This window comes from Camelus dromedarius, chromosome 8 (genome assembly GCF_036321535.1).
Source record: "Camelus dromedarius isolate mCamDro1 chromosome 8, mCamDro1.pat, whole genome shotgun sequence".
Taxonomy (NCBI): Eukaryota; Metazoa; Chordata; class Mammalia; order Artiodactyla; family Camelidae; genus Camelus; species Camelus dromedarius.
Genome location: NC_087443.1, coordinates 61,203,472 through 61,229,160, shown reverse-complemented (window position 1 = coordinate 61,229,160; position 25,689 = coordinate 61,203,472). Strand labels below are relative to the sequence as shown.

Sequence of the window (25,689 nt, the reverse complement as noted above, 5' to 3'; positions counted from 1 at the left end):
TTGGTCAACGTTGGTGATGAGTCAGCCTGCAGTTAGATGAAGGCTGTCCAGCCAGACCTAATGTGGCTGTCATCTGTCTCCAGGGCTGTGTCCGGAAGGGTTTTTGCTCAGATTTCCCAAGGCCCTTACCACTGTTAGCACTTTGCTTTTCTGATAGGGTGCCGCACGGGAAAAAAGCTTAGGAAGGTTACTTCATCCAGAATGCTCCGCTCCATTCCCATCTCATGCCAGTAACAATGGCTTTTACAGGGCACAACCGTGTGATGAGAGTGCCGTGACGTAGGTGCTGCTGTCACGCAAGTGGGAAAGCCAGGATTCAAACCCCGGTCTCTGATTCCAGAGTTTGGACCCTTCACTACTAAGCTTCTGCAAAGTGTTAAGCTCTTCTGAGCTGAAGAGCTTTGGGATGTTTCTTTCTGGGCAGCCTTGGGGCGGGAGGATGTCTGGATGAACTTGGCAGTTTTATCGGTAGCTGCTTGCAACCCGCCCAAGCCTGACCCGTGTGTACCTGCCATTGGTTCAGGGATACCTATGTGCCAGCTGCAGCCTCTGGCAGAAGCCAGGACCGAGCATGGGCATCCACACATTCTCATCATCGTTCCATCCCTGGAGCTAGAAAACCATGTGGTTGTAGGTCATTGTTCTGTGTAATTCCCAGGGAGTCTGATGATTCTGGGGGTCATTTTTCTAACTTCCTGGCCTTACAGTCTAGGCCCACTGCTAACCCTGTGGGAGGAGACCTTTGCTGTGACAGATGCAGCCCTGATGTGGGAGGATGGGCAGACGCCGGCTCTGTTTTCAGCCCAGGTTCCTGCAGCAGAGAGCACAGCCAAGAGGCCAACCACAGGCTCTTAAGTTTTTTACAGCTGGGTTGGCCTCCCTCTTGCCTTTGTGTCTCTTGCTGTTCCCCTTTATTAAGATGAAAGGGGTCTTTAGATCTTTGCAGGCATAGAGCGTTAGTGACTGAGTGTGTGTGTGTGTGTGTGTGTGTGTGCAGAAGGCCCAGAGTGCTTCCGTTCCTCCCCTTCTCTCTCCCTGTCTCCCAGCCCAGCTGGGGCCCAGGCATTGTGTCAGGTACGCCCAAGCCTCGGGACCAGGGTAGGAGCACCGCCTGGGAGTCTACCGTGTTGGGGCCAGAATCCCTCTGAGCCAGGACGTGAGTAACAGGAGTAAGGCGTGGGTAACAGGAGTAAGGCAATGGGTGGGGAGGGAGAGAGTGGAGAATCTGCCTTTCTGTGGCCACAGAAAAGCCCGGGGAGCCCACCCCCCAAGCCTGAGAGGCCAGGAAGTCATCCTGGGCTGAGCTCTCCGTGTTCCTATCCGGGGATCGCAGGGAAGGTGGCTGCTGGGCACTGGCCATTTAACCTCATCCATCCCCAGCTCAGCTCTGAGAAAAGGAGCGGTGGCATGTCGAGGGAGGCCCTTGTCTTCCCTTTGTTGTCCTTTGTGTTTACTCTCTGCTTCCTGCCCCACCCCCTCAAGTCCCCTCCACAGGAAGCCTGTGTGGCTGCTGGGGTCTGGCACCCTCTTCCAGACCGCCCTCCCTGCCCCGGGGCAAAAGTGGGGCTTGTCCTGAGCATTTGCCCCTCTGCTTGGGGGCCTGGCGTGTAGCAAACACCGGGTGAAGGGAGAGATGGGGACAGTTTGGGGAGCCCTGGCACACCTGCGCAGAGGTGGGTTTGTGTTCCCTCCGTGTAGCCGCTCTTGTGGGTGAGACGGGGCCCACAGGCTGAGGGGAAATTCCGAGAAACAGTAGTTCGAGCCAAGCCAAGGTCTGACAGTCACGAGGGCTGCTTCGCTGTGGGAAATGGTTAGCACTGTGCTTCTGTTGTTAAAATGCACCCTGTGGTTTCAGGTTTAGGAATCTGACCTGGGAATTGGGGTCAAGGCAGGCCCTTGGTGCACACTCGCTATAGGAAGTGCATCCTTCCTAAGGATGGAAGGCATTGATAGAGGCTTTCTTTAGAAAGTGGGCGTCTCCCATGTGCAGTGTGTGAGCTGGTGGGTCCCCAAGGTTGCGTGTATCCTTAGTGAGCAGACAACCCTGTGTTTGGTCTCTGCCAGGCACTCTGCAGAATATCATGGCAAACAGGCCCACCCGGGCCCTAGAGGAGCTCACAGCAAAGAAGGCAATGGAGTAAGACCAGAACTCAGGCACCACAGGATACACCGAGGAGCCAGTGGGGTCCAGAGTCACAGGCCCAGCAAGGGGTCTGGCTGCTCTGCTTTCTTTCTACTTGTGTGACCTTGAGCAACTGATCAACCTCTCAGCGCCTTGGGATCCTGCCTGGGAAACAGGGCTGCTGCACCGGTAAGATGAGCTAAGAATAGAGGCCTGCAGAGCCAGCCTTTGTTGGGTCCCTGCTACGGACACTTCTGTGGAGACACCATCTACAGGAGACACCTGCCTGCACTCGGGTTCAATAAAGATGCTGTCTCCCTCCCCTTGTTCTTCTAGCCCTTTCAAGAAAGAAGGATTTGTCTCAGGAGTTGGGGTGGGGAGATTGGAAGACTTTTGGAAGTGATTTCTTATTTTTATTTATTTTTTTTGAGGAATTGAACCCAGGACCTTGTGTATGTTAAGCATGTGCTCTACCATTTAAGCTGTATGGAAGTGATTTCTGAGTTGGGCTGGCTGTGAGGACCATTGGGTGGGGTTCTGGCAGCAGAGATGTGAGGCATGGATGTTGCAGGGAATGGTGGGGAAGAGTAGGGGCTTCAGGGCACAGTAGATAATCTGCAGTGTCTGGGCCAGGCAAGTGGGAACCAAGGGGTCCCCGAGGCTGACTGGGACCAGGCTCTGAACATCAGACTTAGACTGTGTCTTACGGACAGGAACTCCCTGAAGTAGGGAAGGGAGCCCTCCAGGGCCAGGGCTTCCTGAGGTGGCTGGGAATTAGGGAGAGCTCAGAAGAGCTGATTCCAAAGGTCCACACCAGGCCAGGAGGGAGAGCCCCAAGAGTGTGGGGTCTCCAGGCTTTGGTGCAGAGCAGAGGCTGCATCAGCGATGGCTCGGGACACTGGAGAGGCCCAGCAAAAATGGGAAAGTCAGTGGGAGAGCTGGTAAGGGAGAGGAGGGTGCATTGTGCTTTGAGGCTGCATTGGTCTCAGACCTAGGGCTGCCATAGCAGAAGATCACAAACCTGGTGGCATAAAACAACAGAAATCGAATCTCTCATAGTTCTCTCTGGAGAACTCTCTGGAGGCCAGAAGTCTGAAATCAAGCTACTCTCGACGGCCCACGCTCTAAGGAAGAATCCTCTTTTGCCTCTTCCAGCTTCCAGTGGCTCCAGGCCTTCCTGGGCTGGGACAGCAGCACCCCAGCTTCTGCCTCCGTCTTCCATCACCTTCTCCTCTTTGTCGGTCCTCCACTTTTCTGTCTCTTTATAAGGACACTTGTCATTGGATTTAGGGTAATCCAGAACTGTTTCATCTTAAGATCCTGAATTATATTGGTAAAGACCCCTCTTCCAAATTCCCATTCATAGGGTCCAAGTATTGGCACCAGGGCTTGTCTTTTTGAGGGCTGCCATTCGACCCCCTGCAGTGACTGTTGGATTCGAGGTTCCTTGGGAAGTATGGATGAGAGAAAGGGGGGTGTGGGCCTCGACTCAGGGCTGCCAGGGGAGCCTTTCCTTGTCTCTGTGACTTACAGGCCTTCTCATCATCCCTTAGCCTCTGAAACCCCAGGCCTCAGTGTAAGTGTATCTGTCTGTTTCTCTGTCTGTCCCAAGATGCTATGATTTTCCATGACACCCTGTGGGTCAGGCCCTCTGCTGTGGGGAAGTCAGGCAGCATGCCTGGACAGAAGGACGCCGTGTCCTTCCTGGGAGATTGATGGCTTCCCTGCCTTTTCCATCCCTTGCCTGCCAAGTGACACACGTGAGCTGTGCTGGAGGAACAGGAAGGATGTGGGCTCTCCCACCCTGTCGGTGGAGTCCAGGCCACTGTCCTTCCTGCACCTCGGCTGGCCAGCTGCATGACCCTGGTCCAGAGGATGGGGCTGGCATCATCCTGGTGACTTTCAGAAACCCCTTCCTTTTCTGAGAGTGTCCTTGAGAAAACTTCATGCTTTGGCGAGTGTGACTGGTCACCCTCTGTGAGTCTGGCCAGTGTGGCCACATGGGGGGACAGCTGAGCTCCCCTCAATGGAAAGGCCGCTTCCCTTGCAGTGGACACTTTCCCACGGGCCCATCAGTGGGTCCACCTCCCTGGGTGTCAGGGTGGGGCCTCTCCGCTCTGCTCTCTCCCTCATTCTGTCCTGCTCCCTCACCCTCACCAGGGCCCAGTCTTGACCCCTGGGTTTCCCCTGGGTTAGGGAGGGGCGGAGGGGGTCCAGCTCTTGGTCCTGGCGACCACAGGCTCTAGTCTGTAGTCTGAGTTCTGCTTAGTCCACACCCATTAGGCCAGGTGATCTTTCTTCTAGCTCCTGGAGAGGCCGTGGGGAAGGCATGTGCAGGCATGTGTAAGCATGTGGAGCATATGTAAGCCTCTGGCGCGGACCTGGCACCTAGTCAGCACTCGTAAATGCTGACGATGATGATTCTGAGTGTGGCTGCTGGGGCCGACTGGGAGGCCCCGGAACAGAGTCAGGACTGGGCTCGGAGAGAAAAGTCTAGCCGGTGGGGTACTGGAGGGAGCCTTAGGTGCCGAGGACTAGCAGGTGGTGGTCTGGCTGAGGGGGAAGACTGAGGAGAGTCCCGGGGCCAAGGGCATCCTTGAGGAATGCTTGGGGTGGGGGCGGGGGGAGGTGGCAGTGGGCAGGAGAGAGGAGGCACATGAGGGGCTGCAGACCAGGGGCCCGCAGGATCTGGGTGGCCCGCTGACGTGTTTTATTTGGCTCCCATGGTTTTTAAAGTATTTTTGAAAGAATAGATGACATTGTAAAACTGGGGGATTTGGATAAAATCCAGATTTCTGGCTTCTCTTTTGGGGAGTGAAAAAGAGGTGTATGGAGCATGCAGTGTGGTAGCTTTCCGCTTAGATAAAGCCTGTGTCACCCAGGTCCCAGCACCTGCAGCCGAGCTCGTTTACTCTGGGGAACTGTCCCCTGCCCAAGCCACCCCCACTCCAGGCATGTCCCCCACCACCTCTCCTGCCCCCAGGAAGGTGAAAGGAGATGAGGGAGGGAGCCCAGAGGCATGAGGGTGACAGGTCCCAGGAAAGTGAGGCTGGCTGGAGGACAGGACAGAGGTCCTGTCTAGTGGGAGGGGTGGAAGGAAATGCCAGGGGCCTGCAAAGACACTGGGGGCCCAGAAGCACACCCTTTCTACCCACTTTCTCAATTATTATGTGTCAGTCCTCTTCCTTCCTCTTTTCTCATTTCCTTTCTCGGCCGGCCTGTCCCTCTCTGCCCAGGCCTGAGGCCTGCCAGCACCCAGCTCCCACCCCCAGTGCTGCTTAGCCTCCCCCTCTCCTCCCCTCTCTGCTAGATCTCCTCTCCCATTCCTGTTTGGGGTGCAGGTGAAGAGAGACCTTAGCCTGAGATGCCCCGGTGGTGGCTTTATGGCCTTGCCTTTGCTGCGCCTTTCTCTCCAGCCCGTGAGCCTGTCCTGGAAGGGTGGGAACTACTGTCTGCAGAGCTGCCCTGATGGACCCATCCGTGCTCAGTCTGTCTGTCCCCTGGCCCTGAGTTGGGCAACGAGGAAGGAGTGTGTGGAGACCGGCCGGCCCCTCGCACAGCTGGCTTCTCCTCCTAAGTGCGTGAGAAGCTAACTCCCACTGGCACACAGGGTGCCTGCAGGTGCCCAGCCCCGTGCCTGGTGCCTGGAGGAGGCGAGGGGGGCTGGCGGTGATATTCAGCCTCGGCTTTGGGACCTTGCCCAAACCATAGTTAGGAAGTCAGGGATGAATGGGTAAACTGACACAGTAAAGAGCAAGGAGGTGGCCTGACCCACAGGGGTTCGGGGTGAGGCTGGCCTGCAGCAAGACCTGGAGGAGGGGCCCCTGAGCTGGCCCCGACTGGTGGGTGCTGTTGCTCTTGGCCGGGAAGGTGGTCAGATTCCAGCATGGGGTGTGGGCTCTGCTTGAGAGAAGTGTGGAATTGGGGATGAGACAGGCCGGACCACAGGAGGAACAGACTGCTCCTGGGCCAAACTCCAAACCAAGACTCAGGGTCAAACTCTGGCTCCGCATTCAGCCTCTCTTTACTTACAGTCCTGTTCCTCCAAGGCCTGGGAAGCTTAGGGGACAGCCAACCTGATGGTTTTGGTCGTCGCCACTGGCAGTGATGCCAGGGAGGTGCCACCGGGCAGGGGGAGGTGGCTGGGCTCACTCAGCTTCCCATCAGCCCCTGGCGGACGGAGGGAGGCCGACTCTGTCGCATACTGCAGACCAGAGAATCTTACAGGCCACCCAATGAACCTCTCTGACCATCAATCTCTTCACAAGATAGGGATGTTGCAACTACCTAACTGGTGTTCTGAAACTTAAATGATAAAACACGTGCAGAGTACTTCCTGTTGGCTGTTAATGAAAACATCACCACTTTTCACTACTCCTCTCCTGTCTATGAGGGTCCACAGGGTGATATCCAGCCTGCCTGGACCACTTCGACCTTCACCCCACCCTTCCAGTCAAGTGTGTCTCCCCTTTAGGCCTCGGTTTCTTCATCTGTAAAACAGGGCTTTGATTAGTCCAGCTCTAAATTCTGACTTTCTTAAATGTGTAGGTTTATTTCCCCAAAATGATGTATATCTATCTTATTTGCCAGGACTGTGAAACTCTAGCACAAATCCGAAGCACACAGGAGGGGTTCAGCCCACAGTTATGGACAGTGTGGCTCTCCCCTGGCCCCTTCTTTCTTGAGGGGCTCAGGACCTAAGCAATGGAAAAGGGATTCAAGTCACTCCACGAGGCCTGGGCTACAAGTGCCCTCCCCTGCCATCAGCCCACCTCCTATTCCATTTCATAGGGACATCCTTCAGCTGTGAAGATGACGCCAGGGCCTGAGCTACTTTTGCTGTTGTAATTAGTAGAGCTAATTGCATCCGACGGGCTGGGCGTGGGACAAGCCCTTGGCAAGCTCCAGGATCTGGGCTGCAGTGACACTGTTGGAGCCCCACCCTCCTCCTCCCTGGAGGTCTGCCTGGCTTGGGAAGGGTTGGTTCTCAGACTGAAGTGGGCTTTAGAACCACCTGGAGATGCTGGCCTCTTCGCTGGAATTTCTGATGAGTAGGTCTGGGATTCCACCTGAAAATTTGCATTGCTAACAAGTCCCCAGGTGACATTGGTGATGCTGAGCTGTGACCACATTTTGAGAAGCACTGTCCTGGAAGCTGCTGGGCTGCTGAGAAAGATGCCCGGGCTGCTGAGGCCACGGTCAACAGCCAGCCCTGGGTGGGGGCAGGTGGGTGACGGGCAGAGGGGTGTTGATGAACATGTGGGTCTGGACACAGGCTCCTGCTGTTCTCAGTTTGTTGGAGGAATTCAGTCTGGAGGAAGGAGAGGGCGTGGTGGATGTGGAGCCAAGCAGGTGGGCGCCGAGCAGGTCTACAGACAGGAGGGGCCCCCAAAAGAACAGGAATGAAACTCTCATGCTGTGACCTTGTAGCCTGTTGCTCACAGCTCATTCTGTCCTGTGAGGGTTCTTACAGGCTATCTGCTTCCTATGTGGATTGTAGTGTTTTTACCACCGAGGATCATGCCCTGCTCATCTTTGCGGGCCCTGTAGCCCCCAGCATGTTCCTTGCACATAGTAGGTGCTCTGTAAACAGCACAGTGGGAAATACTTGGGCTTTGGTGGAGGCAGACAGAGCAGACTTTCTCAGCTCAGCTGTGCCTTTTCTAGTTGTGTGGCCAGAAAATTACTTCTCTTGGGCTTTGGTTTAACCCACCTGTGAAAGAAGGCTAAAACCTACCACCTAGAAGTTTTCAGGGGTCACTGTGTGAAGTGCCCAGCACATCCTAGTGAGGGCGTGATAAACAGAAGCGTGTTGCTATTAGCCAGCTCTTAGTGGCATTCACTGGATTAAGCTGTAGTGGGGGTTCTGGGGGGATCTGGGGGACACAGGAGTGAGGGACCTGCAGAAATGAGGAGCCATCTGGGATTTCTCTCCCAGGGCCTGGGGCTTCCGGCCAGGCTCAGAGTCAGTGTCTCAGTAAACTGCTGGTTGGGGCCGACCACCTGCAACCCTCTGTCGCCGCCCCGCTGCCCTCGTGACCCTGGCCCTTTGCCAGGCTAAGTTTAGCCGTGACCTGCATGGGCTGCCACACTCTGTGGGCAGGGGCGGGGGTGGAGAGGAACTTGGCAGGTTTCCTGCCGACTTCCTGGCAAGCAGACCAACAAAAGCCCTCCAAGTGACCCAGGTTTATTGTCAAACTGGATGTCTCAGACTACAGGTGTGGGGCAGCCTTGTAGAGGTGACAGCTTTGGGCCAAGGCAGAGGTAAAAACCCTTGAAATTGGGGAGAAAGGGGCCCTTTGGTGAGGAGTGTGTGTGTGCGTATGTCTATGGTTTTTTGAGGCTCCCAGCTTCTGTCCTGTCCCTGTGGTCTCCAGGAGTCCAAACACCTGGATTCTCTCCCCTCATTCTTCTGACCCCCACAGCCCCCAGGGTAGTGTTCCCTGTGACTTGGTTTGAGGAGGGGGAGTAGTGGAGGCTTCAAACTCAGTCCCACCTTGTGGGCACTGAGCAGCCACCACTCTGTTCCCCGTCACTTACGCGCTGCAAGCAGAGCCAGCCTGCACAGAGGGTATCAGGAGCAAAATGACGGGCCGGGATCCCATCCCTGGGAGGGAGGAGGTGGTTTAGGCGGGGAGTGAGTCAGAGGGAGCTCCACCTGCAGGAGGAGCCAAAGCTCCAAAGACTTCTCCCCCTTTGCTGGGGGGCAGGGTGGACAGAGTGGCATGCCAAGGGACCGCAGTCCTAGGGGAGCATTTTGTGCTTTCAGAGCGCTTTTGAGCGTGTGTTCCTCCTTGGGCAGGGCTGGTGTGTGTGACAGATGAGAAAACAGGCCCACAGAGGCCAAGGGGGAAGCAGCTGGTGTTGTAAGGTGCCTGCTGTATGCCAGGCACCTGAGATGCACGGTCTTGCTTAACCCCTACTTCCCGTGAAGGGGGGCCTGCAATTAGCTCCATCTCATGAGTGAAACGGTGGAGCCCTAGAGATGCCAAGTGACTCACCCTGGACCCCTCAGCAAGGAGCAGTCAAGGTTCAAACCCAGGCCTGTCTGCTTCTACAGCTCAGGCTCCTTTCTGCTTCCCTTGTGTTCCTGTTGTCTTGCCTGTAACCTACTATTGTCAGTGTGCTCGTGGCTGCCTGCATCGTGCCCAGGTCCCTTGCAGGGGCATCTGCCTGGCCCACTGCATTACCAACCCCTGCAGGCGGGCGCATTGGCTATTCCCATCCCATCAAGGCTTCCCTTTTATAGGAAAACCAGCTCAGAGGCAAGCATTTGCTGAGTGCTTCCTCTGCATTATTTCCTTTATAACAGCAAGTATTACTATTCCTGTTTTACAGATGAAGAGACAGAGGTTCTGAGAAGTGGAATGATTTGTCCAAGGTCACATACCTAGTAGGTGGACACGCTGGGTACTAACCCAGTCTGTCTTCTCCAGAGTCCATCCTCTTAAGCCCCCATGCACGGTGTCAATTGCTCCAGTTTGCTGGGAGGTTCTGAACCTTGCCTGCCCCAGTACAGGCCATCATCTTCCAGCAGGCATGAGGGTGTACACAGGTAGTCCTGTAGAAACTACTGGTCAGAGAGGAGTAGGACTTCCCAGTCACAGGACTTGGGGATGGTACCGCTTGCCAGCTGGTGGCATCCTACCCTGAGTTGGCATGGAAACTGACCTCTGGAACCAGGTATTGCCAAGGGCTATTACTGTGACTTGTCCGGGCCTGCTGTGCCCGAATGTGGCTGCCTAGAGCACAGGGGCCCTGAAGGGCCTCACAACCCCCATAGTATCTCCTAACTGGCTGCTGCCTGGTATTCTCCTCGCCTTTATCTTAAAACTCTGATCCACGTTAATCAGCCCACCTTACAGTTTTACTCTGGATCACCCTGGCCAAACTTTCCACTGATGTTTCTCTGACGTCGAAACCGGGGCTGATCTGTTTCTGCAATTATCCAGCAAGCTGCTCCTTGTCTCGGGGAAGGAAAGCTGGCTGGCTGCCCCCTGTACTTTCTCCTCACGCCACCTCCCTTCTGGTCTGAGACTTCCTCCACTTTCTCCCATCCTCCATTTCCTCCTCGAGTGAGTTCACCTCTGATGCCTGAATGTGTCTCCATGCTGAATGCTGCTGCTGGACCTTCTTCCCCACAACCCTTTTCTCTCCTGCTGACATGTGCAACCGGGCGGAGTCACATCTGAGCAGCAGGCCTTGCCCCAGTGTGGCAATTCAGGCCATCTGTATCGTGGCACTGCAGATAGCACCTGCAGAAGTGTCCGTAACTGGTGACAGACACCTGCCTCTTGGCACCATTAGGGTAAGAACTAGAACAGGTGGTTTTCATGGTGCAAAGTCAAGGTTAGGGAATGGGGCTTCTGTCAGGGTATTGGCATGTATTGTGGGGGGAACCCCCTCTGTGTTCTTTGTTGTCCAAAAATGACCTCCTTTGGCCACTTGCTTTCCTAGCTGAGGTCCCAGGCAGGAAGCAGGTGGAGCAAATGTGGAAAAAGCCAGGTGTTACTTCCCAAGATTCCTGCCAGGGAGAAGAGAGGGTATAATATAAGGCTTACAATGTGAGACTGTAACGTGGATGGTATTAAAATGCAGATTCTGGTTCAGTAGGTCTGGGGTGAGGCTGAGAGTCTGCATTTCTAACAAACTCCCAGGAGATGTTGCAGCTGCACAGTCTGAATAGCAAGTATTGTTAAGGGGTTGGTTCTTCCCCAAAAGTCACTTGAGACCTAGAAATCCATTTATCCTGGAGGAGTGGCGTGTCCCCTCTCACAATTAAGAAGTCGGATCTGAAGTTCAGATGACTCGTGAGAGGAAAGCCACGGACTGAGTCAGTCTGGTTGTCTCCTAGATGGTCCTGTGAAAGACCTAGGAGTAGCCAGGAGATCAGTGTCTGAATTTGGGGTGGGGTCTTCCAGATCAGAAGTTTACAGTAGGGGAAGAGCTGCAGACTGCTTCAAAAACAGCGGCTGTTCAGTGAACATACGCTGTGCACCATTCCCTGTGCTGTGTGTGCAGTTTTCATGGATCAGTGCTTCCATCAATACAATGACCCTCTAGGTGCTACGACTTTCCATTTGTACAGTAAGGAAACTGGGGCTCAGAGAGATGAGTTAACATGCCCCAGGTCACACAGCTAATCAGTAAGTGGCAGGGCTGACTTTGGAACCCAACTGTCTTGTTCCTAACCACTAGGCTATTCTGCACTGAGGAAGCAAGCATTCCCTGGAAGGCATTCACTGTAGGGAGAGGGGATATCTTATTCAGGACTATTTGGTTTCAGGTGTTGGAAAACAACTAAAATTGACTTAAATAAAAAGGGAATGTATTGATTTATATGACTAAAACGTCCAAAGGTAATCGCTTCAGGCATGGCTGGATCCAGCAGGTCTGCTTTCCTCCATGTTGGCGTCTTTCTCTGGTGGACACACACACCTCCGCCCCTACTTTGTGGTAGCTAGAGAGCCACCAGCAGGTGTAATCCTTATTCCCTCAACAACCCTAGGCAACAGAGTGAGTCTTTCTCCCCATTGGTCCCAACAAATCCTACCTCCGTCTCCCACTGACCAGAACAGTGAGGGTCATAAGCTCATCCTTAAACAGTCACTGTGGCTGGTGAGGAGGAGCAGGGAGTAATCTTGGGCTTAGGTAATACCCATACTTCTGCAGCTGGGGGTGGGTTCATCCCAACCGGAGCAGTAAGGCCTGGGAGTAGAAACGGTTTGGTTCTCAGGGAAAGTGGGGTGCTGCTACGGGAAAGAGGACTGTCTGGGCAGCTAGGAACAACTCCACGACTGTGGGCTATTCACCCAGGACTGCTGTTGAATGGTTCCCAAGGCTAGACCGTGGGTTGGGTGGGTTCACTAGCCCGGTGGGGCAGAGGTCAGTGGGAGGGACCCACTAGGGAAGAAGTGGCTTTGAGGGAAGCTCGGTGTGACCAGCGGTCTCTCTCCCTGTTCCCAGGAAAGCTGCTGCCATGGCGCTGGGGCTCTTCCGGGTGTGCCTGGTGGTGGTGACGGCCATCATCAACCACCCGCTGCTGTTCCCGCGAGAGAACGCCACAGTCCCCGAGAACGAGGAGGAGATCATCCGCCAGATGCAGGCGCACCAGGAGAAGCTGCAGCTGGAGCAGCTGCGCCTGGAGGAGGAGGTGGCGCGGCTGGCGGCCGAGAAGGAGGCGCTGGAGCGGGTGGCGGAGGAGGGCCAGCAGCAGAACGAAAGCCGTGCCGCCTGGGACCTGTGGAGCACCCTCTGCATGATCCTCTTCCTGGTGATAGAGGTGTGGCGGCAGGACCACCAGGACGGACCCTCACCCGAGTGCCTGGGCACAGATGAGGATGAGCTGCCCGGCCTGGAGGGCGCCCCGCTCCGGGGCCTCACCCTGCCCAACAAGGCCACGCTCGAACACTTTTACGAGCATTGCATCCGAGGGGCCACAGCTGACGCCGCCCGCACCCGGGAGTTTGTGGAAGGCTTCGTGGATGACTTGCTGGAAGCCCTGAGGAGCCTGTGCAGCCGGGACTCAGACATGGAGGTGGAGGACTTCATCGGCGTGGACAGCATGTATGAGAACTGGCAGGTCAACAAGCCACTGCTGTGCAACCTCTTTGTGCCCTTCATGCCCCCGGAGCCCTACCACTTCCACCCAGAGCTCTGGTGCTCCAGCCGCTCCGTGCCCTTGGATCGCCAGGGCTATGGCCAGATCAAGGTCGTCCGGGCCGACGAGGACACGCTGAGCTGTATCTGCGGCAAGACCAAGCTTGGGGAGGACATGTTGTGTCTCCTTCACGGCAAGAACAATGTGGCACAGCCCAGCAGTGAGGCAGGAGACCCCCTGTGCGCCCAAGACTCCCCTTACCTGGACACGATGCGAGTCATGAAGTGGTTCCAGACGGCCCTCACCAGAGCCTGGCACCGCATCGCCCACAAGTATGAGTTCGACCTGGCCTTTGGCCAGCTAGACACCCCAGGGTCCCTCAAGATCAGGTTCCGCTCAGGGAAGTTCATGCCCTTCAACCTGATTCCTGTGATCCAATGTGATGACTCCGACCTGTACTTTGTCTCTCACCTTCCCCGGGAGTCTTGCCTCGGGACCTCGGCATCGAGCACCGATTGGCTCCTGTCCTTTGCTGTCTACGAGCGCCACTTCCTCAGGATGACATCGAAGGCGCTGCCGGAGGGCGCCTGCCACCTCAGCTGCTTGCAGATTGCCTCCTTCTTGCTCTCCAAGCAGAGCTGCCTGACCGGCCCCAGCGGGCTGAGCAACTACCACCTGAAGACCGCCCTACTGCACCTCCTGCTCGCCCGGCGGCCCGCCGACTGGAAGGCTGGGCAGCTTGATGCACGTCTGCACGAGCTGCTCCGCTTTCTGGAGAAAAGCCTTCTGGAGAAGAAGCTCCATCACTTCTTCATCGGCAACCGCAAGGTGCCCGAGGCCACGGGGCTCCCTGAGGCCATGCGCAGGGCCGAGCCTCTTAACCTCTTCCGGCCCTTCGTCCTGCAGCGAAGTCTCTACCGAAAGACGGTAGACTCCTTCTATGAGATGCTCAAGAATGCCCCAGCACTCATTAGCGAGTACTCCCTCCATATCCCCTCAGACCACTCTAGCCTGCCCCCAAAAGCTGTCATCTTGTAGAGCATCCAGGACCCAGAGGGCCAGGACTCGGGGCATCCTGATGTCCACTCCCCTGGGGGCATCTGCAAGCCCTGTCCTGGGAAAATGGCAGGCGTTGTAGGGTGCCGTGGCTCAGCCTGCAGGGGAAGCCAGATCCTATAGCACAGAGGAAATGAAATTTCAAGCCGAAGCTGGTTTGCTTTCATGCCACTGGGGCCTGTTGGTGAAGCTGTTATCTGGATCTGGGGACTGATTCTTTGCAGCTTACTTTTGGATCACTACCAGTGGCCAAGGTGATAACAGAACTCTTTGGACACTGAGTTGCAGACAATGCAGACATAATTTGGGTGTGATTCTTTTTACATCCCAGATTCAATCTCTACTTGAATATCAACAGAGGAGGTACAGGAATGCTAACAGGAACCTATGTTAACACCTGCACCCTGATTTCCAGTAACCCTTGGCCCCAGGCATCTGCAACCAAATGATGGGGACCATTGTGGGAATTTGCAACCTTCCATCTGCAGCCTGCACAATATGGGTCCCCACTGTGGCTGCCATTTTTATCCTATTTGGAGAACAGACCAAGAAAGATTCAAAGCCCCAAGAGGCTAATGTCTCTGTTGCACAAAAGTGGGTACTCGGTGGCAGAGAAAAGTTTAAATTGACCGCTTTTCCAACCACAGGTCTCACTCAAGGTGCACCCCCCCCCCGCCTTCTCCCCCAGGATGCTGTGTCCTGAACCCTGTGGGTACCACACATCATGCTAGGTGCAAGCTCAGTGGCCCCTCACCCCAGGTTGTTCTCCCCACAGCTGGTCTCTCTGACCACCAGTATGTTGGGACTTGGAGTCACACACTGGAGGTGGAACATGATAGAGAAAGAGGCAAAGGGCAGAGCCTGGTACCCGGGTGCTGGGGTCTGGCTTGCAGCCTGGCTTCTGTTTGGAGAAGGTCGTGGAGCTGCGAGGTGAGGGGTGCCGTAGCCCTGAGTTTTCCTCAGGGCCCCGATCTTAGAGCACAGTGTGCCCGGAAGCAAGACCTGCTGTAGAAACCCAGCCCCACGCGCAGGCCCCCCGATCCCCTCGGCTCTTTGCTCTAGTGGGGCTTCCTCACGGCACAGAACCCCCTCTTTCTGGTAGGCCTTGCTGGCCACACAGATGGCCATCACCCAAAAGCCAGACAGAGGCCCGGTTGACCGGGACACACAGGGACAGACTGCAAGCACAGCACTCAGGCCTCGGAGAGGCTGCCTTGGCACTGCCGGGCAGAAGTCCCTGGGCAGCCACCAGAGCCTGTGGTCAGAGCTGGCCTTGGGCTGCAGGCCTGCTTCAGCGGTGCTGGGAGGCCGCTCCCTCCTCCATTTGTGGCTTCACTGGCCCTTTGGGAGTGCCTCTCTTGGCATTGCCTCGGTAACCCTTGCAGAAGACCAAGGAGGAAGCAAGAACAGGCGCTCCTTCCCCAGGACTCACTCCTGGGCTGAAGCTGGCCGTGCCTCCCAGAGGGCATCCAGTTCCTCAGGGGTGTGGGGCTTACCGTGAACTGAAGAAAGGATCCTGTCTCTACTCCAGGAGTGCTCTCACATGGCCTCAGAGTATTCTAGAAGATGGACAGTTTTGCCTGACAGGGTTGATTCACAGCGGAAGGCTGGTCTGTGATGGGGCCCTGAAGCCCATAGAAGGCCCTCCGTTTGAGCTGGGGTTCGACTGAGCAGCACCTGGGTCTGCCCCTTCCCAGGCCCATGTGGTCCTCCAACCATAGCCCCAAGCGCCCCATTCCACAGGGATTTGTTTCCAGAGTCGGGGTGAATTTCCTTATTTATTGTCACCTGTGCCTTTCCTTTCCCATCTTCATCCTCATTTGATGGCTTTGAAGAGACCCCAGCAACCAAGAACCAGCTTCCAGAAGCCACAACCAAGCCTAAATCTCCCCCCCCACCCCCAATTTCCCCTCTTTGCTTCCAGGAGAAAGTTCACTGAAAAATTACCTTTTGGCCTCTTGTTTATCCAGTGGCAACAACTCAGAGGGGAAATGGGGATCTTTTATGCACCAAAGCTGCTTCTGAAGCAGAAAGCAGTGGGGCTCTTGGCCTTTCATGCTGCCCTATTTATATTAAAGGACGAATTAAATTCTTGCAAGGAGAAGACACTGGTCACGGTGTTTGTTTTTAACTTCAGGAAATCTGTGAGATTCCCAGGGCAGAGCTGGCGAGGGGGTGGGTTTCCTATTGACGAGCAGAAGCTTTCACTCCCTTTTTATTCTTATGCTTTCAGGAAACTTTAAAACATAGCAAAATAGAATATTTCTGGCCCATCTTTGAAGCAGCCTGCAGAGTTCCAGAAAGGGCCTTTGAAAGCCAGCTATAGGGTGGATTCTGGCACAAAACCTTATTTCACAGAGAGCTGGTGTGTGCAAAGAATGTCGAGCCTGGGAGTAATGTGAAGTTTTGGGCTTGAAGGAAAGAGGTTGTCTTTTAAACAGAAGAAGTTCTAGTCTTTTAGGACACGTTAAGCCTTTCCACTGAGGACAACTTTCTCCGAGGAATCTCTTTCCTTCCCAAGGATGCTAGACTTTACCCAGCATCTGCTCACTTCCTGTGCCAAACGTCCCAGGACTTTTGCTGCGCCTCTTGATAAATGAAATGATTAGGGCCAGCCTGAAGCCACAAGCTTGGTCAGGTTGAAGGAGGGCCCCACCTCCTCAGAAGCCCCAGCCCCTCTCTCGGGCTTGTCAAAGTACAGCCTGGGTTGAGAACTTGGGCCCAGCACTTTGGCTCATAATACAGGGTGTCATCAGAATCATGTGGAGAGTTGGGTCAAATGCCCAGACCCCACCTTGAACCTCCGTGGCGCCCAATATGACTCTATTTTTAAAGCTCCCTCAAGTGACTGATGACACTCCTGGTGAAGGATGGCTTTTCACTTCCTTTCCAAATGGAAAGTTAAAGAAAACCCAAGTGGACTGTTTTCCCTACCAAACTGCTGGAAGGTAGGCTTGGTAGAAGCTGGTGAGCCTGCTTGGGATCCGTGGTCCAGGTGGCATCAGCTACATCACAGGCATCCGTGGGCACACCCACACTCACACTAATGGTCTGGGAAACAGAGAGAGGATGGCAAGGTAAAAGCTGGTAAGCATGCCTTTCTAGCAGGTCATGTGTGGTATCACCTGGGTCCAGGTTCCTGGACCAAACTGCAGACTTCAGTGGAATCTGAAGGAGTCGGGCACCGGAATCAGCATTTTGCCAAGTTCCCTAGGTGATGCTGAGAGTCCAAGAACCCCTGGTACCTGGGGCATGAGGCAGGGCACTGCCGGATTCTGTTTTTGAAAAATGGGTGGGACTGTCCAGGAAACGCATCTCAGCCAGAACCATGGAGTGAAGGTAGGAGAGCATAATAGACGTAGGCAGCATTTAAGTAGCACCCACTGTGTGCCAAGTACCCAGAGTAAGTTGATGGCATCTGTGGCAGCAGTCAGTGAATGTCCCAGAAATCTTAAGTCACTCTGAAGACTGTGATTCAGAACCTCCTAATGCTCCATCCGGTCTCTTCCTCATGGGATAGAGTGGGAAGTTTGTTTGGTTTGGCCAGTGGACCACAGGCAGAGGGAGCCAAGAACCACACGGTGATGGGAGTGTCTGCCTTCAGCTCACTACCCCCCTGCCCTGCCCACTTCACCCTCCTCTGCCTTGTCCCCATCCGCCACCCTGGAGGGACATCTCAGAGTTAACTTTTCTTGTTGCCATCCAAAGATAGCTTGTTTTTCTAACCCTTTTTAAACAAAAACAATACAGTCATGATAAAAAAATTCAACCACTCTCAGAAATGTTAAGTAACAGATAAAAGCTCCCACTCCTGATTTCTCAGCTCATTCCCCAGCATCAACCAACAGGAAGTTTCTTATGTATCCTTCCAGAATTTTCCTATGTATTTATCACATGTGTGGATGCATCCCTTTTGTTCTTTTTTATATAAATTGGACCATGCTATCTCACTTTTCTTAGCTATCTTTTTTGAACCTTTGGCTCTACCTTGTTCTTTAAAAGAGCTGCTTACTATTCCTGTGTGATAAATGTACCCTAATCTACCCCTCCTCCCCTGAGGAACACTTAGGTGTCTTATCTTTTTTTTTTTTTTTTTTTTTGCTATTGTAAACAACCCTGCAGTGAACATCTCTGAAGGGAAAGCCTGCTTTGAAGTGATTCTCCTGGTCGACGCTGTATTATTCTGTACTTGCCAACTTGCTGTCTATGCATTCACTACCAAGCATTTTACTGTAAAAATAAGAATAATTCCTTTATTCTGGGATTTATTCAATCATTACGACTCCAGAATGAAGAAAAGGCATTATTAACTAAGTCCTGAGCAACACAGCTTGTGTTCCACCCTGGGTCAGTGTTATGTGGGGGACAAGTATAAGACAAGGAAAGGGTTCTGTCCTTGGGGAATGGGGTCTCTTGGGAAGACGCATCCAATGGCCACAAAGTAAGCTAGAGAACAATGAAGACTGGTAAGTAATTGGAAGTGGAATCGTGGCTCTGAGGCCTGTAGGGGAGCAGGGGGATGTGAGAGAAGCCAGATCAGCTTTGGATTTGAGCTGTAAGTTTCTACATCATCCAAACATCCCTTCATTCCGTCATTCATCCAATCACACGTTCACGTGTTTGATCTTTCGCAAAACACTGAGTGGCTCTCACTGCTGTATGCCAGCCACTGTGCCAGCTGCTCGGAACACAGAGTTCAAGTGAGAGTTCAAGTGAGACGCTTTGTTTCTTTTGTTTTTTGGTGGGGGGAGGTAATTGGGTTTATTTATTCTTAGAGGAGGCGCTGGGGATTGAACCCAGGACCTCATGCATGCTAAGCATATGCTCTACCTCTTGAGCTATACCCTCCCCCCTGAGATGCTTTGTTTTTATATACAGCAAAGTGTGAAGAGCCTCCCCAAAGAAAATCAAATCATCACGATGGTCATTCTGTCACCAGATGCCTGTGTTCCATTCACCTGAGCCCAGGGGTGGTTTATTTCCTCCTGCACAATGTGGGGCCTCTGCTTTAGAGGTGAGAGTGGCATCTTCTATCCCTTTGATGTTCCTCTATAGCCCCACAAAGAAACCAGAAAATAAAACTCAACCACAAATTCTGTCCCAACAGGAGGGAACCATATACACCTCAGAGATGTTCAAAGATACTTCTTTTCTCGATGGTAAAAGGTAGGTCTTAAAAGTGCAAGGTGAGATTGGCAGGACAGGGGTCGGGTAGGGAATTGGGAAGAATTCAGTCCCATCTGTTTCTTTAAAACCCACCGATTAATGATATTTAAGGTTTCTCTTAGGGTAACTTTGTTAAAAATAGAAAAAGAAAGCACAGACCCACTTCCTGCCACTCCTCACAAGCTGTCTTCCCAACTGACCAGAGGTGACTCACAGCCCCCATGGCCTCGTTTCTCACCTGGTCCTGGAGAGTGGACTGAGCTGTGCTAGACCAAAAGTCCCTCGGGACAGTGGTCGGGCCTCCAAAGGCTGAAAATGGCCTCAGCCCTCTCCCAAAAGGCACAATTAGTGCTGAATCAGCCCTGCCGGGAGCTGAACCTGAAGGTCAGCCCTGGGACTCCCAGCCAGAGACAAGCCTGTACAAACCCCAGATTCCTGAAACCCAGGAATCAGGACCAACCAAGGCAACAACAGAAGACTTATGTGGAGCCAGATTCCAGGTCAAGGAGGTTGGTGGCGTTCAGCCCTCTTGAGAGCTCAGCTTCCACCAAAACAGTTCCTAAGAAGCCCCCTCACACGTTTGTTTCCTCCTCACAGCATTTTGTAATCCACCAGGCAGAGAAGCTACTGAAGCCCCATCCCTCCAGGATGAGACAAGACCCCAAGCAAGACTGCTCAGCCTGGATGTTGAAGGATCCAGAGAGAGGCGAGGAAGGAGGACTCCCTGCCTTGTCTCCATATGCCCACTCAAAACTGGAGGCGCACCTGTGAGGCTCGGCCCACTGGGGGCCCAGACTGCTCCCACAACAAAGCTGTGCAAAGACCAATGAGACTCAGATTCCATACAGGTCAGATGGCACAGGGGCTAAGAGCTTGGGCTGCGTGTTCACATCCCAGTGTGCCGTGCCCTAGCTCAGCAAGTCTCATATTTCTACGAGCTTTGGTTTTGCCTCGCCTTATTCTATAAAATGGGAGTAATGCTGCCTGTCTCATAGAGCCATTGAGAAAACTGCACGAGAGAGCACGTGTGAGGCACTTAGCTTGGGGCCTGATGAATAATAAATGACAACAAGATGACAGCGGCTATTACCGCGCTCTAGGAGGGCTCCTTACGCCAAATTCCTGCTTCGTGGATCCCCCGTCAGTGATGAGGCTGTCTCTCAAGTAACTCCTCCCACCACCCTTGACTGAGTGAGTCTGTCTTCCCTCCGGGCTCCCTCAGCGCACAGCGCAGGACCTGCAGGAATGAATTCCTCCCCGCCCAGGGCCAGGTGCATGCGTAGGAAATGTGCACCTAACCAGAGTGGGCCTGGGGCACTGGCTTCAGTTGGGGAATAAGGAGGGGTCTCTTGCCTTGGCCCCTCTGACCCTTCTGCTCTCCTAGTCCCTTTGTGGAAGAGCCAGAGCCCAGACCAGCAGTTCCCATAGCAGCAACAGAGCCAGAAAGAGGGTACCAGGCAGGGCATCCCTGCTTCTCAGGCAATCAGCTGCCTCTTCTGGACAGCAAAGCAGGGAATTAGCTGTGAGAGCTGCCTCACAATGAGCTCCCTGGAAGGGGTCCAGATTTCTGTTATCCGTACGCCCCTTCATTCCATCATTCATTCAGTCATGTATTTATGTGTTCACTCCTTCACAAAACACTACTGAGTAGCTGTCACTACTGTATGCCAGGCACTGTGCCAGGTGCTCAGAAAACAAAGTTCAAGTGAGACACTATCCCTTATCCCTGCCTTAAGAGAGCTCCCAGACTAGAGAGGAAGTACAAGGGGAGGGCAGGAGGCAAGGGGGTTCTGGTGAAGGGGAAGCAGAGGAGTGTAGGGGTTAAGAGCACAGCCTCTGGAGTCAGCTGCCTGTGTTTAAACCCTGGCTCTGCCCATTACTGGCCATGTGACACTTGGGCGAGTTACTGCATCTCTAAGCCTCAGTTTACCCACCTGTAAAATGGGGGTAATTAGTACTTCCCTTAAAGTCTGTGAGGTGTAACTAGTATATGTAAAGCACCTGACAGACAGCAGACACTCAGTAAACAGGTTTCCTATTGTTCTGACTCTACCCTGGGATTCCCTCCACACACTCAAAGCCAGTTTTATTTTTTTATTTTTTTAATTGGAGTCTAGTTGATTTACAATGTTGTGTTCGTTTCTCGTGTACAGAACATTGATTCAGATATATATATTCACATATATATATATGTATGTATGTGTGTGTGTATATATATATATTTCTTTTCATATTCTTTATCATTATAGGTTATTACAAGACACTGAATGTAGTTCCCTGTGCTAAACAGTAGGACCTTGTTTATCTGTTTTATATATAGCAAAGTCAGTTGCAGATTAGAGACCTCAGCAGAGCCCCAGCTAACTCTTCCCCTGGCCTCCAGGTTAAGCAGCCCCCTGTCACTGTACCTGGGACATCTGTGTGTGCCCCAGCCCCTGCTGCCATCAGATTATCAAAACAGTGTCCAGGTAAAGTCCTCAAAGGGGGCCTTTCTGTTTAGCACATGAAGTACTGCTTGTTTCAGGATGAAATTTTTTTTTTTAATGGAGGTACTGGAGGTTGAACCCAGCTAAGCACATATTCTACCACTGAGCCATACCCACCATCCCAGGATGGAATTTTTAAAATACCTCCTGCCCTGATCATTTACAGGGTTCCTCCTATGGGAGAAATGCCCAGAAACATGCGCGTGCACGCGCACACACACACACGCAAACACAAACACACCGTTGAGAAGTTTTCTATACCCCTGATAACCCAAATATTCCACAGCTTTGGAAGTAGAAGCCCAGATTTAGCAAAGGCTGCTCCTGCTAACAAACATGCACCCTCCTGGCTTCCCAACCCCCAGGTCCGGTGCTGCTGGGAAAGGGCGGCCACTATTCAGGCCCCCCCCCAACCCCCCCCCCACCCCTGGTGGGCAGCACAGTCAGAGTTTCAATCTCTTAGTCCCTTGGCCTGTAAATGGCTCTTTCCTGCTGGCTCCCAGCCAGGAAGCTGACTTTTGCTCCTCACACCCTCCAAGGGAGGCCGTCTGCTACTGACAAAGTGGGCTGGGACCCTTGCTGTCTGCGAGGGAATTCTTGGCTGTGGTGAATCCTGCAAAGAAAATGACAGGGCAGAGCTTCCCCCAGTTCTTTCCTGAAGCATGTCTGTAATCCTGTCCACAAGCCACAGGGTCCCAGGAGGTTTTGTGTTCCCTGCCACATCCTAGCTGCCTAGTACCTGGGCAGGCCTGCAGACATTTCAAATCCCTCACACTTGAACCCCCTGATGGCAATAACATGCTCCAAGAGGGCAGGAAAGCTGGATTCCGAGTACTCCTCCATAACACAGGAGAGGATACTGATTTTACCGTCATCAACGTGGCAAGCTTCCAAGATTCACAATATTAAACTAGGCTTGGGGTGAGGAATGCAGAGTAGGGGAGGGATAAAAGTCCCAGCTTCCAAGGGCTCACAGGTGATCTGAGACTAAACCCACACACGCAAGGCAACCAGAAAGCAACTCCAAATCATGGATTAGGCTGTGTGCAATTGTGGGACATCTTGTTCCACAAAGTGATGAGAGAATAAACGCAGGGTTCAAGTCTGATCAACCGCAGAAGCCTCACCGTGGTAATAGGTTTGCTGGCCATTCACTGAGCAGTTTCCCGGCACGGGCTGAGTCCTTCCATGGATGGACCCATCATTCTTAAACCACCCTATGCAATAGGTACTTAGTGGTCCCATGTTACAGACAAGAAACTGAGGCTCAGAGAAGTTAAGCAACTTGCCCACGGGATTTGATGCGTGTCAGAGATAGGTTGTGAACCGGGTACCTCTGACCACACAGTCCTCTTCTTATCTATGATGGTACACTACCTCTTGGCACAAAGAAGGATTCTTATCTGAACTTTGCAAGGAAAAAATTGGTTGGAAAAAAAAACAAATAGGAGGCTGCCCTGAGGAAGATTAGAGAGTGGAGGAAACAGCATTTGCAAAGGATCAAGAGCTCTGACAAGCTAGATGCGAGCAAGATATTTGAGAAGACCAAACGCCCAGGCTTCCTGGGACTCACAGAGGTAGATGAATGGGAACTGGGGCTCCTGGGTGGGCATAGTGTTCAGTGTGTGTATGGGGTGGCGGGAGGCCGAGGAGGAGCTGGAGGCTAGTCAGTGAGAATCAGCTTGGGCTGGATATTTGGTTGTTTGTGAACTTTAGATAACACACTTTGGATACACACTTTAGATAAGAGACTTTTGATAACAAAGGGAGCCAGGCTGACATAAACCATGGGAGAGGCCAAGGCAAAGCAGCAAAGTTCCCCCTCCATCAAGAAGGTCATTGACTTTGACAAAGGAAATGCGGACCAGGTGGGACAGGAGGTGAGAAATTAAGGGAGAAACACACCCCCACCCTCACCCAAGCTTGGAGGAGCAATATGGCGGTACGCACGGGACGTTCCTGCAGCAGGGAAGATGCACTGTCTTGGACTTGATCGTTCAGATTTAATCCGCTCTGATGCTCACAGCCACTCTGCTGTCTGCGCTCAGAGAAGTTTGGAGCTAGAAGGAATCTCAAGTAACATTGAGTCACCACTCCCCCTACACCCCACCACCGCCACTGCCAGCTGTCCTGGCCATCCCATCCCACCCCACCCCATGTCAGGATGTAAGTGGACTCAGCCCAGGTGGGCTCCAGTCCAGGACCTCTATGGAATGGAGTTCATACCACCTCTGGTCATCAGTTTTGATGTTAACATCATCTGGGACAATGAGGCTCTCTCAATGCTGTGGTTTAAACTATTTTTCTCTTTTTCCTTATCTGCAGGACATAGGGGACAGATTTCACCTCAAACCCATAGCTGAACGTGCTTTTGTAAGATACACTCCAGTTGTTAACAGTGGTTATCTCTGGGACATGGGATGATGGAAGACCTCCTGTTTCTCTTTCTTGTATTTTTTTAACCCTTATGTATTATTTCTGTACCCTCCCCCTCAGATAAAAGAGGTGGTATTTTGAAAGCTCCTCATGCCTCTTTTCTCCAGGCTAAATGCTTTGAGTTTCATCCAGAGGTTGACAATTCAGATTCCTCTGTGGCTCAGACGGGTGACATAAAGGAATGAGAAGGAAGTAGAGGAAGGCACTGCAGGTGACACTGGCCAGCTGCAGAGAGCACATCTGGCCAAAAAGCTTTCAAATCCCAAACTGGGCTGGGGCCCCGAGCCCGCAAACTCCCCATGAGCACTTCTCTCCATCCTTTATTTCCTGGTTCTCCAAGCTTCCTAAATTAGCATGCGGAGCCCCGGAAGAGAACATCTCAGGATTTGGCCACCCAGAGACACGCTTTTATCTGTTGGGTCAACAGCAGTCTCAGTCCCATGCCAAACACTGGCCAACATACAGGATTTACACCTGCAAAGATGATCAGTCCCCGAGTCCCAGGAGAGGCCAAGCAAGCATCCCAGGGAAATGTGACTAGCAGACCTCCCTCTGCGTTGGCTCGGGTGCCATGGCAACAGAGAGCTCCATCCCGAGCAGATGGCACGGCAGACTGCCCCATCACGTGGCGCCTGTTCTAGCAGACCAGGCTACCTCCCCAAGCAGGCTTGCTTTGTCCAGCTGGCACAAAGTCACACTGGTAACTATTTACATGAGTCAAAATCCTCCCAGAGGCAGCAGATGGCTGGGCCGGGCTGAAACGTGGGGAGAGACCGGGCTGGTTTGGGCTGGGTCAGAGGCAGGAGCAGCAGACAGCTCCTCTGTGGGCACCGACAAATCCAAACATCACTCCTGCTGCTGCCTGGAGGCTGGGAAAAGATCTGGCGTGAACAAAGCTGAAATGATCACAGACTGATCCCAAGACCCTGAGATAAAATGGCATTGGACTGGCCTGTCCCACTCCTAAGGCATCTGCTGGCATGCCTGGCTACCCTTTTGGGCTCTTTGTCATCTTCAGTGGTGGGCACTGCCAGATGAACACAGCCAAGGTGCCACATCAGGCCAAGAGAAGCATTCCTGTAATTTGGTGCAGTCCCCATGGAGAACAATATGGAGATTCCTAAGAAAACAAAAAACAGAGTAGCCATCCCAGCTATCCAGCAATCCTGCTCCTAGGCATATATCCGGTAAAGATGAAAACTCTACTTTGAAGATACATGCACCCCAACATTCATAGCAGCACTATTTACAATAGCCAAGACGGGGGGTGGGGGGAGGGTGTAGCTCAGTGGTAGAGCACGTGCCTAGCGTGCACGAGGTCCTAGGTTCAATCCCCAGTGCCTCCACTAAAATAAAGAAATAAGTAAACAAACCTAATTACTCACCCCTAAAAAAAAGTTGAAACTACAATAGCCAAGACATGGAAACAATCTAAATGTCCATCACAGATGAATGGATAAAGACGTTATGGTATATACACACAGTGGAATCTTACCCAGCTATAAAAGAAGAATGAAATACTGACATTTGCAGCAACATGGATGAACCTAGAGATGATCACACTAAGTGAAGTTAAGTCAGACAAAGACAAATATGGTATCACTTACATGTGGAATCTAAAAAAAAATACAAATGAACTTATTTTCAAAACAGAAACAGATTCACAGACATAGAAAAAAAATTTATGGTTACCAAAGGGGAAATGAGGTGGGGAGGGATAAATTAGGAGTTTGGGATTAACAGATACAAACTACTACATATAAAAAAGATAAACAACAAGGACTAACTGAATAGCACGGGGAATTGTATTCAATATCTTGTAA

At 52.8% G+C, this 25,689-nt stretch overlaps 1 protein-coding gene across 7 annotated transcripts in view; it reads left to right on the top strand.

Annotated features, from left to right (window-relative positions):
• ITPRIP (inositol 1,4,5-trisphosphate receptor interacting protein) overlaps positions 1-25,553 on the top strand; it is a 32,794-nt gene extending 7,241 nt beyond the window's left edge. For 2 of the 7 annotated variants that reach the window (XM_031461716.2, XM_064488394.1), the window contains exons 2-5: positions 2,065-2,311; positions 12,089-16,865; positions 18,657-18,792; positions 18,886-25,553. In XM_031461716.2, the coding sequence (XP_031317576.1) occupies positions 12,102-13,760 (1,659 nt within the window). In that variant the 5' untranslated portion in view covers positions 2,065-2,311; positions 12,089-12,101 and the 3' untranslated portion in view covers positions 13,761-16,865; positions 18,657-18,792; positions 18,886-25,553. Of the gene's footprint in view, positions 1-1,046; positions 1,157-2,064; positions 2,312-8,170; positions 8,387-12,088; positions 16,866-17,900; positions 18,479-18,656; positions 18,793-18,885 lie in introns of those variants that run through there. The other 5 variants (XM_064488392.1, XM_064488390.1, XM_064488389.1 and 2 more) reach the window with 5 other exon arrangements.
• The last annotated feature ends 136 nt before the right edge of the window (positions 25,554-25,689 follow it).